Source organism: Triticum aestivum, chromosome 5B (genome assembly GCF_018294505.1).
Source record: "Triticum aestivum cultivar Chinese Spring chromosome 5B, IWGSC CS RefSeq v2.1, whole genome shotgun sequence".
NCBI lineage: Eukaryota > Viridiplantae > Streptophyta > Magnoliopsida > Poales > Poaceae > Triticum > Triticum aestivum.
In genome coordinates this window covers 518,860,488-518,876,992 of record NC_057807.1, presented here as the reverse complement: position 1 = coordinate 518,876,992, position 16,505 = coordinate 518,860,488, and the positions used below count along the sequence as shown (strand labels likewise).

The 16,505-nt window shown below is 45.1% G+C and overlaps 1 protein-coding gene across 1 annotated transcript; it reads left to right on the top strand.

The window, feature by feature from the left end:
* The first annotated feature begins 7,115 nt into the window (after window positions 1-7,115).
* LOC123116701 (SKP1-like protein 1B) lies at window positions 7,116-9,729 on the top strand. The gene is made up of 2 exons (XM_044537624.1): window positions 7,116-7,546; window positions 9,380-9,729. The coding sequence occupies exons 1-2, from the start codon at window positions 7,220-7,222 to the stop codon at window positions 9,536-9,538; spliced, it is 486 nt and encodes a 161-aa protein (XP_044393559.1). The 5' UTR covers window positions 7,116-7,219; the 3' UTR covers window positions 9,539-9,729.
* Window positions 9,730-16,505: the final 6,776 nt, after the last annotated feature.

Genomic DNA, 16,505 nt, shown 5'->3' with positions numbered 1-16,505 from the left:
TGCTTACCCCTATGTTCCCATTTGTTCGGCTAGATGGTAAAGGGAGCACCTCTGTGATTGTTACTGCCGGGTCAGCCGGATGTGTACCTCAGACTGGGTGAAGCCGAAAGCTAGCGTTCTTAAGAGAATATTCGGTCGGTGAACTGTTTATTTATCTGCCGCCAGATGCTTTTTCTGCTCTTTCTCGTGGTTCGGACATGCACTTTAGGGCATGCCTCCCAGGGAAAGGGACCCCTAACGGAACTATTCTCCCTGGAAGATGTTTCTTACTAACCATGTAATATAACATAACTAGTTGGGCACTTGTCTGCTAAAGCACTTATGACCCCTACGCCTTGTCTCCATGCATGCCCCGGTTCTTACATAACCGAGAGGGTATTCGGACACACTCCGGACTATCGGGTCCAGAGGTTGAAGCGAAAAGGTCCGCAATGACAAACGATCTACAATCCGGCTAGAAGGCATTTTACATGTCATTTTAAAATTACATAGTCAATTTGACTCGGTATATTCTTCTTCAATACCATCCAACAGGCTGTCTAATTTAAGTCCTGTTGAGAATACTTGGCAGCCAGCTCTACCTGGCCATACACCAAACTGACAGGGATCTCCTTCCCATCGGGCCCCACAGGGCCGACCTTGGCCATGTGGTTTGGGTCAGCCTTCGTGTACCGAGTCTTCACCATGGCCTAGGCCTCCCTGGCACCTTGACGGCAGGCCGATATCTTCCATAACTGGAAGTGCTGCCGCACTCCCTTTAGCTTCTGCAAGCTCTCCAAGGCCTTCGGGCATGGAGAGGGATGGCCACATAGCCTGGACGACGCCTGCCGAACTCGTTCGTGCAGTTGCAACAGCTCAGGAAGAAGGTCCCACGCTGAACCGGGCATTTCCTCCGCAGGACGACCTGTCAGCATACCTACAAACATAGCTCTGTCAATCGACTTCCTCGCCGAACTCTTTTTTCGAAGATTCATTAAAGCACTTACTAAAAATGCCGCGTCGAAGTCGCCGATTCTCCTTTACGGAATCAAACAGCTGAGCATGAACATCCTTTAGTTCCTCGCCCAGCCGGGTATTGGCGTCTTGAAGCTTGTTCTTCTATTGCCTCACCCTCATCAGGATGCTCTCACCAGCCTTTAACTGGCGTAGGAGTTGCTACTTGTCCGGATTCACTTCGGACCCATCTGCACTATTATCGTCAGAATTGCACACATGCCGCACTTCACAACGGAATTATCTTTCGAAGCATATATTACCTGGGGGGTCCCCTTGGCACTATCTGAAGCGGCCAGTGCGGCCTCGAGTTGGGCCTTGCACTCTTCCAGCTCCTGGGACAGTTGCGTGTTCTTTTTTGTAAGATCCTGCATAACATATGATCCTTAAAACAGTTATCTTAACTATTTCAAGTCTCGGGGGCTACTGACATATATAACCATCAGATTTACTCACCCGTATGTCTTTCACATACTGCTCTGTGGCTCTGGCCAGACCATTTTGAGCGGCACAGAGGTACGCATCTCCCGTATTAAAGGCGTCCAACGCCTCTGGGAAAAACATGCGTCACGAAGAACAGTCCGGCGACGCTTGTGGTTCATGGCACTCTCCACCTCTGAATTGGTGGCAGAAAGCCCGTCTGCGTCCTCTGTCGGAGGAACGTTCGATGCGCACCCCGTGTTCGCCTCCGCTTCCGGACTCGGCCTTGAAGCCTGGCCGGTGGATATAGTCCGGCGGACTCTCTTCTTCCTGAGGAGAGCATGAGTGTTAGTGTGACTTGAGGGCCTAAACCCTGGGCGTTAAATTTTCGCGCCGTATTGTTGCGCCAGAACCTCGATCTGGTCCGCACTTCTTTTTAACCCGCCTGGCTTTAGCGGCCCTTGTTGGCTGCCCACCGCGGGCTCGGCTCTCCGCCTCAAGGATTTCCCCTGCAAAATGAAACACTATTGGTTTACGGCATTCAAAATAAAGCATGGATGGATCCTCTTGAAAGTACTGGGATTTCAGTCTCGGTTACCTTTGAGGCTGGAAGTAGTCCGGGATAGTCGGCCGTAATGGCCACTAAGGTATTGTCCTTACTCAGTTGATGAAACACCCCATCAATTAGCTCCACACATAAATCCGAGTCCTCTTATTAAATAAGGAACTAGGCACACCCGCTCTCCTTGAGAGGGATTGGGGACACTCTCCGCCTGCTCTCCGCCGCTATAGGTGGCAATCCCGGATTGGACTGGGACCATATATGCTGGGGGGAGGAGCCCCTTGGATTGAAGCACTACTAGCTTGCTATACGGGATGGAACACCGCTCCTAGTCTCCGGGCCGAGGGCTAGAGAGGCGAGAGGAGGAGCTGCTTTGGCCGGCCATGGTGGAATGGATCTCTGTCGAAAGCGCTCTGATGAATACTCGCAGGGGGGAGGTGGTGTGAGTTGGATCTAAATCCCCGCCTCTTTTTATGAGCGGCTCATTTACCCGGCCTGGGGGTGAACGAAAAGACCCCCTGGCTTTTCGCATTCGTTTGACACGTGGAAGATGGTCATTATTGGGAATAGAAGCTGAGGATAGCAACACGCACCAGAAGCCGGACACTATCCGACAGGTACATGGAATTTGGAGAAGAACCCGCCTTGCAATACCGAAGACAAACTTGCGCACCGGACTCATCGTCATTGAAGCCTGGTTCGGGGGCTACTGAGGGAGTCCTGGATTAGGGGGTGTTCGGATGGCCGGACTATGACCTTTGGCCGGACTCTAGGACTATGAAGATACAAGATTGAAGAATCCGTCCCATGTCCGGATAAGACTTTCCTTGGTGTGGAAGGCAAGCTTGGCGGTACGACATGAAGATCTCCTCCCATTGTAACCGACTCTATGTAACCCTAGCCCTCTCGGTGTCTATATAAACCGGAGCGTTTTAGTCCATAGGACGAACAACAATCATTACCATAGGCTAGCTTCTAGGGTTTAGCCTCTCTGATCTCGTGGTAGATCAACTCTTGTACTACCCATATCATCAATATTAATCAAGCAGGAGTAGGGTTTTACCTCTATCGAGAGGGCCCGAACCTGGGTAAAAACATCGTGTCCCTTGTCTCCTGTTACCATCCGCGTAGACGCACAGTTCGGGACCCCCTACCCGAGATCCGCCGGTTTTGACACCGACAACGGCCCCCCAGGAGCCTCAAATGTCACAGTGTCTCATGTCAGCTTGTTGAGTTTCAACCTCAGATTGCATGGGACGATCTGTGTAAAAAAGCAAAATGACACAATGCAGTAATGCCAACACTAAAAATAAAATAGTTGTTACATTTCATATAATTTCTTACCGCCGCATGACAAAAACTCGGCTGGAAGTAGATGCCGAACAGCTTGCCAGTTGCAAGGCTGCTAGCGCACCTTGACTTGCACAATCGACATGGTGGTGGTGGTGGTGGCACCATTTTCCTAAAGCAATATGAGCAAAGGATTAACGATCCACTTCACATGAAAGAAAAACAGTAGCATGTGATTTTTTTGGTTCTTCTTCACTTATATTTTCACAGCTAGGTGGTGCCAAATCTTCAGAGCTATCAACTAGCATACTAAATCAACTAAATCAAAATGTTTTATAAATCAACTAAATCAAAATGTTTTATAAATCAACTAAATCAACTTGTGGTCATTTTTTTGTAGCTTATGGTCATTTTTCTGCGCGGGCTCCGACTTTGGGCTCCGTGGAGCTGGCCCAAATTTTGACTACTTGTTTGGGCCCGAGCTTCTAATGGCTAGAAGACACATAAGCTACTGAAAAGAGCCCAAACAAACACACCCTTAATACTTAATGTTGTAGTTGGGTTTTACCTTAATGATCTTTGGTAGTTGCGGATGTTTGCTAGAGTTTCAATCATAAGTGCATATGATCCAAGTACGGAAAGTATGTTAGCTCATGCCTCTCTCTCATATAAAATTGCAATAATGATTACCTGTCTGGTTATCGATTGCCTAGGGACAAATAACTTTCTCTTGTGTTACAAAACCTTTCTACTAAACAACTAACTTTTATTATCTTGCAAATTATTCATAGTTTTATTCTTGCTAAGTACTTCTACTTTTATCCTTGCAAAACTTATCATATCACCTACAAAAATGGTTTCACACTTGTTCTAGGTAAATCAAACGTTAAGTGTGCGTAGAGTTGTATCGGTGGTCGATAGAACTTGAGGGAATATTTGTTCTACCTTTTTAACTCATGTTGGACTCGACACCCTTACTTATCGAAAAAGGCTACGAACTATCCCCTATACTTGTGGGTTACCAGCAGTATCATGCTCGTCATTGATAATCAACCTGTAAATGCCATGTTGTTGTTTGTCTTGATTGTTTTGGCTGTTGTGATCTTGAAAGTACAATCAAAGTACTCACTTGGCATGTCATGCCAGATTGTAGGTCATGTTGTGATTGATTGCCTGCTAAGGATCCCTGAGTTTGTGCACTAGGATACGTTCCAGCCAGAGTCCCTGCGAAGTGGAGTTCATCACCATCGTCATTGTTCCGCTGCTAGAAGTTGTTCCGCTTCCACGAGTTGCTAGCATAGGACTACCTGAGCAGGCATTGAACCTTGTGCCGATGTAATCCTTTGTACTACTTGAGCCCTTGTATCCTTAGCATTTGTAATAAAAGTCGATTTCTTCTAGGCCAAGCAGTGTCGTATTCCAGAAAACTTGATCTTCGGGCTGGAATACGAGGTGTTTTGGTCTCTCTCTGAGCCGGGGTGCCACAGTAAGGAATCCTACAATTGGTCCTGCTCCGATACGAACATGTAATTGCCCATATGCGGTACTATTTCAAAACCATATATGTCCATTCCAGAAAGCGCATATAAAGCCGCTGTAAGCATATGACTTCAGAACCATACGCCTCCAAAATATTGCTAGGGACCTTTTTGGAAAAAGCCAAACTAGTCACCATACGCTCGGTTGGCATGCAAAAATGAAGATGGTAACAACTGCACTATAATTACAGTCTAGTGTTGGACGTACGCATTCACAAAACGTACAACCAGTTGTATGGCCTCACCAAGGTATCCATGTGGACACGACGACTCGCAAACAACACCGTCAAAGATAATGCTAGGGACTTTTTTGACAAAGTTGCGTGATTGTGACCAACAATGTGTTTACCTTTTTTACTTTTCCTTGATGCCCTCCACTGGATGTGCGCTCGATTGGCATACAACAACGAAAATGGAAACAGATGCATGCTATAATTGCGGGCTAGCGTTGTATGTGCGCTTGACTAGTTGGAGGCAAATATGTAGCATGCAATCGGCTGCATGCAATTACTCCGAGTTAATTTCATTGGCTATTATACCATACACCTAAATCACGCGTCTTTAGCCTAGACATTTTGCATTGGTCCATTAGTTTGAATAACTCACACAATAAATTCGGATGAAGAAAGCATCTCTTAAGTGTCTCCCTATCTGAATATGTGAACCAAACCAGTGTGGCCAAATTCTCACCCCCCCCCCCAATAATAGAGCAGTGCTAGGCACCGGGCAGCCACCCAAATTTGTAGCAGGCATCCGATTTGAGAGAGTAGGGCACACCATATCTTTCTTCTTTTTCCTCCCGCACGGCTGAACCCACCCCCACCCCCCACGCCCCTGCCTCCCCCGCAGCAAGCTCGTCCGCACCCCCTTCGCACCCTGTGCCACCACTCCTGTGCTCGTCCTGCTACTACCGGCCACCACTGCTTCCTCATTGGTCATCGTGCTCGTCATCTCCCACCGAGGAACAACCCCATGTTGGTCGCGAAAATGATGGCCGAAGTCGTGGCAACAATTTTAATTGTTGGTCGTAGCAAAACAGATACAAGGTATCTGCCACTCTCGCCATGGTGACCGTCACACTCCCTACGGTCACCTATTCCAGCCAAAAACGAGTCTCCGATGCAACTCACCGGCTCTATGATTGTGGCACCGTGTGGTCGCCGTCACGCATTGCCAGTCAAGGTTTCGGCTCACTTGTGACCGATTGCAGCATTCACCCTGGGCCCACACTAGATCTTGTCCCCGGGATTCACATCAACCCACCACCGGCATCTCATCGTCGTGAAGAATGGATGTAGCAAAAACCGCCGATATTACTAGGCAAAACCCACACGGTTGTGCAAAACCTGTCGTCTCGCCATCAAGGGTCGCACCAAGTTGTAAATAGATGTACCAACTAATTCGTTGGCAGTAGCAAAAAAAGTTGTCGGTAGTAGCTTTATTCATCGGAAACTACAACATCCATATTCGCTGGTTTCAGCAAAATGTGTAGCTCGTGGTCACCGTCGCCTAAGCTCCTCTGCATTTGTAACATCGACACCTATGTCGTTGGCGGTTGTTACTCCCACGTGAAAAGGGTTGCGGCTCTGTGTGAACGTGGATGTATAGCTTTTGCCGGGTATGGGTGTAAACAAACGATGACGGTGTTGTTGGCTACAACTCTGGTTTCAACAAAAAAAATTATGCCGGTCGTGGCCGTCAACCTCGCGTTATGCGTAGTCAGTTCCAGGAAATTGTGCTGCTGGTTCTAGAAAAAGAATTTTCATGGCAACACGCGGTTGCATCCTGTCAACAAAAAATATGCCCCCCCGAACAAGAGCTCGCAGCCATGGTTGTGGAATGTTGCACGCAGCCGCGCGAGTTCCAGCGACGAGCACATTGGTTGCAACATTTGTGGATTAGTGGGGAAAAAGCTCACTGGTCGTGCCCGTGGGGGAGGGGTGGAGGAGGAAGTGGCCATGGCGGCGAGCATCGGGGAAGATGACCTTGGCGACAAGCATCTGGGGAGAGGAGCAGAGCGCGTCTCGGAGAGAGGAGTCCGACGAGAGGGAAAAAGAAGATAAGCAGGAGAGAAGGGATGTGCATGGGCCCGCAAGGACGCGTGGCGCCCTGGCATTTGCAGGTGTAGCGTGGCGCCCTACCATTGGTGGGTTTAGCGTGGCGCCCTTGCATTGGTAGGTGTAGCGTGGCGCATGGGAGGGAGCTATGCGACCGGGTGAAGCTTTGGCGTTTCCCTAAATGATAATGGTAATAATTTTAGACCTTTTCCATTCCATAAAGAAAATCCACCTTTCCCCTTCGCGATCCAAAAATAAAAGCACCTCCCCTCCACCCCCAAACTCCCCCTTCACCTTCGCTCCTAAGGTTTCTCGCCTCGTACCACCTAGCCACCCCAGTCTCCCAGGCGATCGGATCAATGGCGGCCGCGGCAGCAGTGGCACCGGAGAAGAAGCTCACGCTGAGGAGCTCCGACGGCGTGGAGTTTGTGGTGGAGGAGATGGTGGCGATGGAGTCACAGGCCATCAAGCACATGATCGAGGATGACTGCGCCAACAACATCATCCCCCTCCCCAATGTAATAGCAGAGATCCTTGCCATGGTCATCAAATACTGCAAGCAGCACGTCGAGAAGCACGGAGCCGAAGCCACAGACTCCACCACCAAGGCCTCCGAGCGGTACCTCAAGACCTTCGACAAGGATTTCGTCGACGTCGAACAACGCATCCTCTTCGACCTCATCTTGGTGAGATTTCCATCCAACCCTCCCCATCGTGCTCCTTCTAGTTAGTACTCATCAAGGGATCTTGTTCCTGCTATTTAGAGGCGGTTTTTTTTGTGATTTTGAATGGTTAGTATTGGTACCCCAGATTTGTGCTTCGTGTGCTCGTGATTTTAGGGTCTCATGGCATTGTTGGGTTAGGAACTACGTAGTACTCCCTCTATTTTTATATACAAGGCCACAAACTCATATTACAGGTACCAATGTAAAATTTAATGTCTTCTTTGTAAATCAACTTTTCTCTTCCTATACTGGGATCATTAATACACCAAATACATGCAAGGAAAGGGTAGGAAGCTGATTGGACTATCATTTATGATTGTATGCATGTTTTAAATAGGTTGCTAGTTCGAGAAAATATCATTAACTTTTGTCTCGATTACTGTTGGTGGTCTTGTATAGATGCAAAGTGTATTTTCTATAGTGGCCTTGTATAAGTAAATGGAGGGAGTACTGTAGACTCGTTGCAAGTACTCTGATATATGATATGCATTATATGTTCGTCGTAGGTATTCTGCAAAATATTGGAATGGTTCATTAATTTTTTTAATAAATAAAAGGGGGAATGTTGTCGACCTTTATATTTTTTACGTTTTCTAATTTCTAGGTTAATTGCCATCATGTTTACATGGTTGTGCGATCCTAAGTGTTTGTAATCTCAATAGGATGGAACAACTATTATATGAAGAGCTATTTGATGATATTGGTAAAAGTGTATTGCCTTATTTGCTAAATATGTTTACTTAGATACGCTAATATTTTCAGTGTTGTACTACTGTAAGTTGCATTTATATAACTTCAGTATTGTGCTTTTCTACAAAAAATATCAGTATTGTGCTTAGTTAAATGCACCTAGCTTTGTACACGTTGCTGATTTCTGTTTCCTGAGTTAATTTGCATTACTCTAGTCTATTATATTTACTTGAGCAGAGTATTGTGATAACATTTGACTATCTGCATTTCATCATTTGCTGGAAATCTGAACTATCTGACTTGCATTTCATTAGTAGATAGGTAGATTATCTATAGAAATGGTCAGCAAGACTGTAAGACATCAACATGGTTTGGTTGTTGTTTTGTGATGGCTTGTTGGACTTCTTTGATGTCATTTCTATTCGATGCTTCTTGCATCATCAGTCAAGAATGCTATCCTAGGATGCATCTGTGTTCAACTATTCAGTACCTTTATCCCATCAGATTGTAAGGCATGTGAGCTTTCTTTTATGCTTTGTGGTATCTTTATTCCGGATAATATTTTACACATATGAGAATGCTACTGTTAGTGGTCTATTGGTGTTTATAGCTCTATAGTATATGTTTCTCATTTTTCAATTATATGCTTTTGCAAGTAATATAATATGTATTTCTTTACAGCTCCTAGCTGGTAGGTCTATTGTTGTACATAGTTGTTTTGGGTTATCCATGTTGCTGGCATGATTCATCTGCACTGTATTGGCAATATTGGAATCCATTTGTGTGCAAAACTTGTATAGTATTGTTTCAGTATCATGTAAGACAACTCACCTTTAGATTGTACTATATGTATTGATATTATCTTGCTTAATATGAAATTTTGCTCCCTCGTCATGCTGTATTGCTACTATTTTGCTTAATATGAACTTTTGCACGCTCACCATTTGCATTTTTGCTACTATTTTAGTTAAGTGCGAAGTTCTGCTCCCTCACTATGTGGGTGATGCAACTATAGCTTGTTTATGTTGCTCCTGTCTCTTATCTGTTTAGTCTCTTTTGTGTAAGTATGATACCTGACCATCATGCTTATATTTGCCTTGATAGGCTGTAAACTACCTGGACATCAAGGGGTTGCTGGATCTGACCTGCCAGAAGGCCGCTGACATGATAAAGGGGCTGACTCCAGAGGAGATCCGTAGGACCTTCAACATCAAGAACGACCTCACCAAAGAGGAAGTGGATGAACTCTGGATGAAGAACTAGTGGGCCTTCAAGTGAAGATCGAGGGGGTAAAGTAAAGAAACAACTATCTCGTAATCGAATGACCAACAAGGAAGGAAACCCGGCTTTGTTAATGCCTGAGAGTAGCTGTTAATCGTTTCTGGTTCAAAAATATGCTAGTAGTAAGTCGTAAGTACATTGATCCGGTTCCAGTCGATCTAGGAGGTTTACCATATGGCTCACTCCATTATCTTTATGTTGGTGGTCTTTTGCTGCACTCTTGAACTTGGTTATTATGCGTTTGTTGTTGGTTGTTGGTTATTCTGCAAATAATTCTAGTTCTAATATATCGTTTTGCATTCCTATGATGCGTTGAGATTCTTCCTTTGCATGTGCTTCAAGTTTGAGTAGCGAATTCATGTTGTTATGATGTTGTGACGCTCCAGGTGAGCTGCCACTATAGGTTTGCGTTCAAACCTGGCATCTCGGGAGCTACCTCTCCATGTGCTCACAGGCTTTCCTTCTGCCTTGTTCAGTGGTGTCTAGTGCAATTTGCATGTCACCCTATTCAATATGCTGACCCTAGCATCTCAGGGCAACTCTAACATAGATCACGAAATCGCCCGCAAAAGTGCAGATCGGACACTCACTTTTGGTCATCCAACTAGGGTCGTCAAATTGGTCAGGACTGGTCTAAATCCCCCAAACTAACACCAAATTGAGGTGACGTTTGTGGGCATCTAGATGTCCGTAACACATGACTCCGATAATGCAGGAGTCTGTATTTTTCCTTGTTCCGTCCATTCTCATATGCTATTGAAAGTGCAACTATCCCTAGGTGGTTTTGGTAATTCCTAACAACATATAGCTCATTGAGCTAACATATTTCCAAGACAAACTTTTCAGGAAAAGCTCAATGAATGGCATGGCATGGATGAGGAAAGTGGATCCCTCAAAATACTAAGGATAAAAGGATTGGCTCAAGCTCAAAAGCTCAAGACTCTACATTTTACATTTTAGTGATCCAAGATCACATTGAGTCTATAGGAAAAGCCAATACTATCAAGGACGGATGAGGTGTTGCTTAATGACTTTCTTGCTTCAAGTGCTTAGTGATATGCTCCAAAAACCCTCAATTACTTCCTCATATCCACATATGACCTAAACCTAAACTCAAGCTCAGCCCCAGCGATTCTTTCTATCTGGAGCCACCGAGTTCAGATGTCATAGCCACTGCTACAAACCCTAGACAAATCGGTCTCACCGATAGGGATCTCGGTCTCACCGAGATGGGATTGTAATCTCTCTGTTTCCCTTCGTAACGTTTCAGTCTAACCGAAGTGAGCGATCGGTCCCACCGAGATTGCAATGTGAACTCTCAGTTTCCCTTTCATAACATTTCGGTCCCACCGAAAAGAGCGTATCGGTCCCACCGAGTTTACTTGACCAACTCTCTGGTTAGCTTATTACCAAAATCGGTCTCATCGAGTTTGTGTAATCGATATCACCGAGATTACGTTATGCCCTAACCCTAACCATATCGGTCCTACCGAGTTGCATGCCGGTCCCATCGAAAATCACTAACGGTCACTAGGTTTACTAAATTGGTGTGACCGAGTTTGTTGATTCGGTCCCACCAAGATTGGTAAATTGTGTGTAACGGTTAGATTTTGTGTGGAGGCTATATATGCCCCTCCACCTCCTCTTCATTCATGGAGAGAGCCATCAGAACAAACCTACACTTCCAACTTACCATTTCTGAGAGAGAAATACCTACTCATGTGTTGAGGCCAAGATATTCCATTCCTACCATATGAATCTTGATCTCTAGCCTTCCCCAAGTTGCTTTCCACTCAAATCTTCTTTCCACCAGATCTAAATCCTGTGAGAGAGAGTTGAGTGTTGGGGAGACTATCATTTGAAACACAAGAGCAAGGAGTTCATCATCAACACACCATTTGTTACTTATTGGAGAGTGGTGTCTCCTAGATTGGCTAGGTGTCACTTGGGAGCCTCCGACAAGATTGTGGAGTTGAACCAAGGAGTTTGTAAGGGCAAGGAGATCGCCTACTTTGTGAAGATCTACCGCTAGTGAGGCAAGTCCTTCGTGGGTAACGGCCATGGTGGGATAGACAAGGTTGCTTCTTCGTGGACCCTTTGTGGGTGGAGCCCTCCGTGGACTCGCGCAACCGCTACCCTTCGTGGGTTGAAGTCTCCATCAGCATGGATGTACGATAGCACCACCTATCGGAACCAAGGCTCAAAAATCACCGTGTCTCCAAATTGCGTTTGAAATCTCCAAACCCTTCCCTTTACATTCTTGCAAGTTGCATGCTTTACTTTCCGCTGCCCATATACTCTTTGCATGCTTTCTTGAACCGTGTGAAGATTGCTTGACTTGTGCTAAGATAGCTAAAATCTGCCAGAGACTAAAATTGGGAAAAGGTTAAGTTTTTAATTGGTCAAGTAGTCTAATCACCCCCCCTCTAGACATACTTCAAGGTCCTACAAGTGGTATCAGAGCTTTGGTCTCCATTTGCTTTGATTTCAATAGCTTTTGGTGGTCATAGCCTTGGTTTCACAACCTAGGAGAGTATGGCATCTCGGAAATTATCACCGTAGAGGTCCTTACTTTGATGGTACTAATTTTGCTAGTTGGAAGCATAAGATGAAAATGCATATTCTAGGACATAACCCCGCCATTTGGGCTATTGTGTGTATTGGCTTGCAAGGTGAATTCTTTGATGGGAGGGAACCAAACCGTGAAGCTAGCGCGGATGAGTTGAAGATGCTGCAATACAACGCTCAAGCTTGTGATATCCTCTTCAACGGATTGTGCCCCGAAGAATTCAACAAAATCAGCCGTCTTGAGAATGTGAAGGAAATCTGGGATACTTTGATTGATATGCATGAAGGTACCGACTCCGTCAAGGAATCCAAATTGGATGTGCTCCAAAGTCAACTTGACAAGTTCAAAATGAAGGATGGTGAAGGTGTCGCTGAAATGTACTCTAGGCTTGCTCTTATCACAAATGAGATTGCGAGCTTAGGAAGTGAAGAGATGACCGAAAAATTCATCATCAAGAAGATCCTAAGAGCATTGGATGGAAAATATGATACCGTGTGCACATTGATCCAAATGATGCCCAATTACAAGAATCTCAAGCCAACGGAGGTCATTGGAAGAATTGTTGCTCATGAGATGTCACTCAAGGATAAGGAGGAACTTCACAACAAGTCAAGTGGTGCTTATAAAGCCTCATGGGAAGCTCCTACATCATCAAATGAGAAACAAACCTTCAATGAAGAATTGAGCTTAATGGTGAAGAACTTCAACAAATTCTACAAGAGTAGAAGCAAAGAAAGAAGCTCCAAGTCAAGGTCCTACAATGACAAAAGATCTTCCAGTCGAGAGCGCAATTGCTACAATTGTGGGAGACCCGGACACTATTCCAATGAGTGTACGGCACCCTACAAAAGAAGAGAAGATTCTCCAAAGAGAAGAAGTAGAAGAGAAGAATCACAACCAAGAGAGAGGAGGAGTAGTGATGATCGTTATGAACGAAGAACATCACGGAGAAGCAAGGATTCGGAAAGTAGGGACAAGTCATCAAAGAGATACACAAAACGAAGACATCAAGCTCATGTTGGTGAATGGGTATCCGGTTCCGACTCTGAACATCACTCCGAGAGAAGCTATCACTCCGACTCCGAACATACTCAAGATGAAGGTGTTGCCGGTCTAGCACTTGTGTCGACCAACTCCTATGACATATTTGATTCACCAAATGAAGGAATTGGAAGATGCTTCATGGCTAAAGGCCCTAAGGTAACACACCCCGAGTATGTTGATTTCAATAGTGATGAAGATGACTTGTTAGGTGATGATGATTTACTTATTGACAACTCTAGTGATGAATACTATGATGAAACGTCAATTAATCATGCTAAACAAGATAAAACGAATGACAATGATAAGGAGAAGATTGAGCTTCTAACTAAAGAACTAAACCCTCTTAAGTTAGCTCGTGAAACTATCTTAGGGGATCATCGAGAACTTTTGAGGACTCATGAGAATTTACGCTTTGAAAAGCTCAATCTTGAGCAAGAGCATGAGTTCTTAAAGGCAATCAATGATGATCTTCGGAAGAAAAGTTCTTCTTACATTGCCAAGCGTTTACTCTTATCTACTTACATGCCTCAAGTCAAGTCTAGTAACAAGAACAAGAAGGATCCTTCCTCTAGTAGTAACAAAAATCATGCTAAATCCAATATTGTTGCTTCTAGTAATTCTCTTGATTCCACTAATGATTCTCTTAGCCAAGTTACACTTGAGCAAGAAAATAGCTTATTGAAGGGAATCATAGAGAAAGGTGTATACAAGAGCCTTGCCGGGAGTAAGCAATTCGAGGAAATTGTACGCAAGCAAGGAAGGCACCGGAAGAACCAAGGTGTTGGTTTTGAACGAAAGTTCAATGCTAATGGAGTTGAGTGGGAAGAAGATCAATACCCCAAGACGAAGTTTGTTCCTCAACAAGTGAAGTATGATCCTACTTCCTTCGAAGGGACACAAGCTAAGGAGGATCTTCCACCACAAGACCACAAGAACAAAGGCAAGGACAAGCTTCAAGAGGAGATTGATGCATTTGAAGAAGCTCCTAAGGCCTTGGTCAAGTGGGTTCCCAAGACTACGTCAAGTTCTACTTCATCAAGCACGACTACAACTACAAAGATTCCCATCAAGATGATGTGGATCCCGAAGAAGAAGAACTAGAGAGTTCTTGAGGGTGACTCCGCCAACATACTTCACTCATATCATTATGGCAAGGACAGGTGCAATCAACTTCCACATCTTGCACTAGTTCAAGGAGTCACAAACCCTCATGTTGGTAAGGCAAGGGACAAGGTAACCTAATGCTTTCATGGACATCATCTTGTGTGTGCATCACTCTATGTTTATGGATATACTTGTTTGTTCCTTGTGGGACAAACCCGTGTAGGTATTGAAAGTGCAACTCACTCCAAAGGATTGCTCCAAATGATCTTCATCAACATTGAGCATCCACATCTTCAACAGCTACATGAAGTCATCATTGACAAAACCCAAGGTTAGTTCATCCCTCTAAGGGGGATCTCACATCTAGGGGGAGCTTAACTCTAAGAATTGAGTCAAAGCAACTCTAATGGTGTGAACACATCAATGCATTATGTAAAAGTGGTAACCCCACTTGAGCTTAAACGATGAGTATGACCTATGATCAAATGTTCTCATTTGACTCCTAAGTCAATATACTCATATATAGATGACCTAGTCATCGCCAATTGTTTGATAGATGCTAGAATTGGTTATGAATGCTTTGCCACATATTTCATTTGCCATTTTATTGTGTGAGCATGTTGGTTGCATATTTCACTCATTCGAGGACATCCACTTGTTGCTTTGATTGTTTGGCTTCTTTTTCTTTTGCCAATTGGATGAACAAGAATGCCTAAGAACCTTCTCTAGCTATCTATGATTTTCTTGTCTCAAACTCTATTCATGCTACATCACAAAATTTGATCAAGTCAGATTCGAACCACTCTGTGTGAGGAGCACTTGGAGTCCCCGATTCGTCATAGACTTAAACTTCCAAAACTTCTTTGTGTGTTTCGGTCTGACCGATTCTTCCATTTAGGTCATACCGACATCACTAAGTCGATCTAGGTTTTCATCATGGTGCAACCGATTTGAACTTTTTGGTCTCACCGAGTTGCTGTAACTGTCAACAGTTATGCATCTCGGTGCCACCGAGTTGTTCCACTCGGTCACACCGACAGGGTCGGGCTATATACTGACGGGCAAAAATTTGGAAACCTTCTCCAAACCCCTTCGCCCGCGCATAGCTCCCTTTGCCTCCAAGGTCTCCGGATCGTCGACTTCGTCGCCAGCCGCCTCCAGTCGCTGGTCTCCGCCGCCGTCAATGGAATTCTACCCCGCCGTTGCCGCCGTAGCGAGCTCATCTCCAAATTAGGGTATGGACTCGATCACAGTGCTATCCCCGTCCGATTCCTAGCACATTGTGTTCATTATGATTCTTGCCACGATTGAAACGCTTCTATCTAGTCAAAACAATCCTTAGATTAGATGTGAATTGAAAATTTAGGGTTAGGTTTCCGCCAAAACCATCTCGGACCCACCGAGTTGAAAAACCCGGTTCCACCGATTCGGCTAAGGCCATTACACAAGTGATTCTCGGTCTGACCGAGAATTGCAAATCGGTGTGACTGAGTTTAGAACTCTGTGAAACCCTAGCAGTCTCGGTGCCACCGAACTGTGACTCGGTCTGACCGAGTTCACTAGTTTAGGTTCCAAAAGCTGCTTCGGTATCACCGAGTTTGCAAATCGGTTGATCCGAAATGCTTTCTGTGGAAAACTAAAACTAAGTTTTTGAATCATTCTTTTGCAAAAACCTCTGCATTTTGTGATGCTCATCCATTCTATCTCAACTACATCTATTCACAGGGTCAGCAATTAGTGTTTGCAGCATGTCAGACCAAAGTGACAGCCAGAACAGGGAAGAGGAGCAGATTCACATGAGTGAGGGCACTAGTCCCTCTAGTTCCTCAGATGAGGGCAGCAGGAGCACCCCAAGCAATTTGCCCAAAGCTGCCACCAGGGCCAAGAGGAAGAGAAACTCAGACTCTGAGGATGAATACTATGTGGCAGCTGAAGATGAGGCTACTTCCAAGAAGATAGTGCTCAAAAAGGAGTATGGCTCAGCTAAAACCACAAAGCCTGGACTAAATAGGAAGGTCCCTGCCAAGAGGACACCTATGCTGAAAGTCAGAGCTTCCACTCAAGAACCTGAGAAATCTGAACCCAAAGAGCCTGCTGCAGAAGGGAAGAAGAGGAAGGAAAGGGTCAAAAAGACCATGACCAGAGTTGTTGGACAGCCTTCCATGATGGAAGAGGAAGAAGAAGAAGAAGCTGTTGCTCCAGCACCCAAGGCACAAAAGCTTATGGGTGATG

Bases quoted from the DNA above. Each gene is read 5' to 3' on its own strand.
- LOC123116701 (XM_044537624.1), top strand. From the start codon at position 7,220: ATGGCGGCCGCGGCAGCAGTGGCACCGGAGAAGAAGCTCACGCTGAGG. The intron at 7,547-9,379 runs GTGAGATTTCCA...TTGCCTTGATAG, and splicing joins TCCTCTTCGACCTCATCTTG to GCTGTAAACTACCTGGACAT.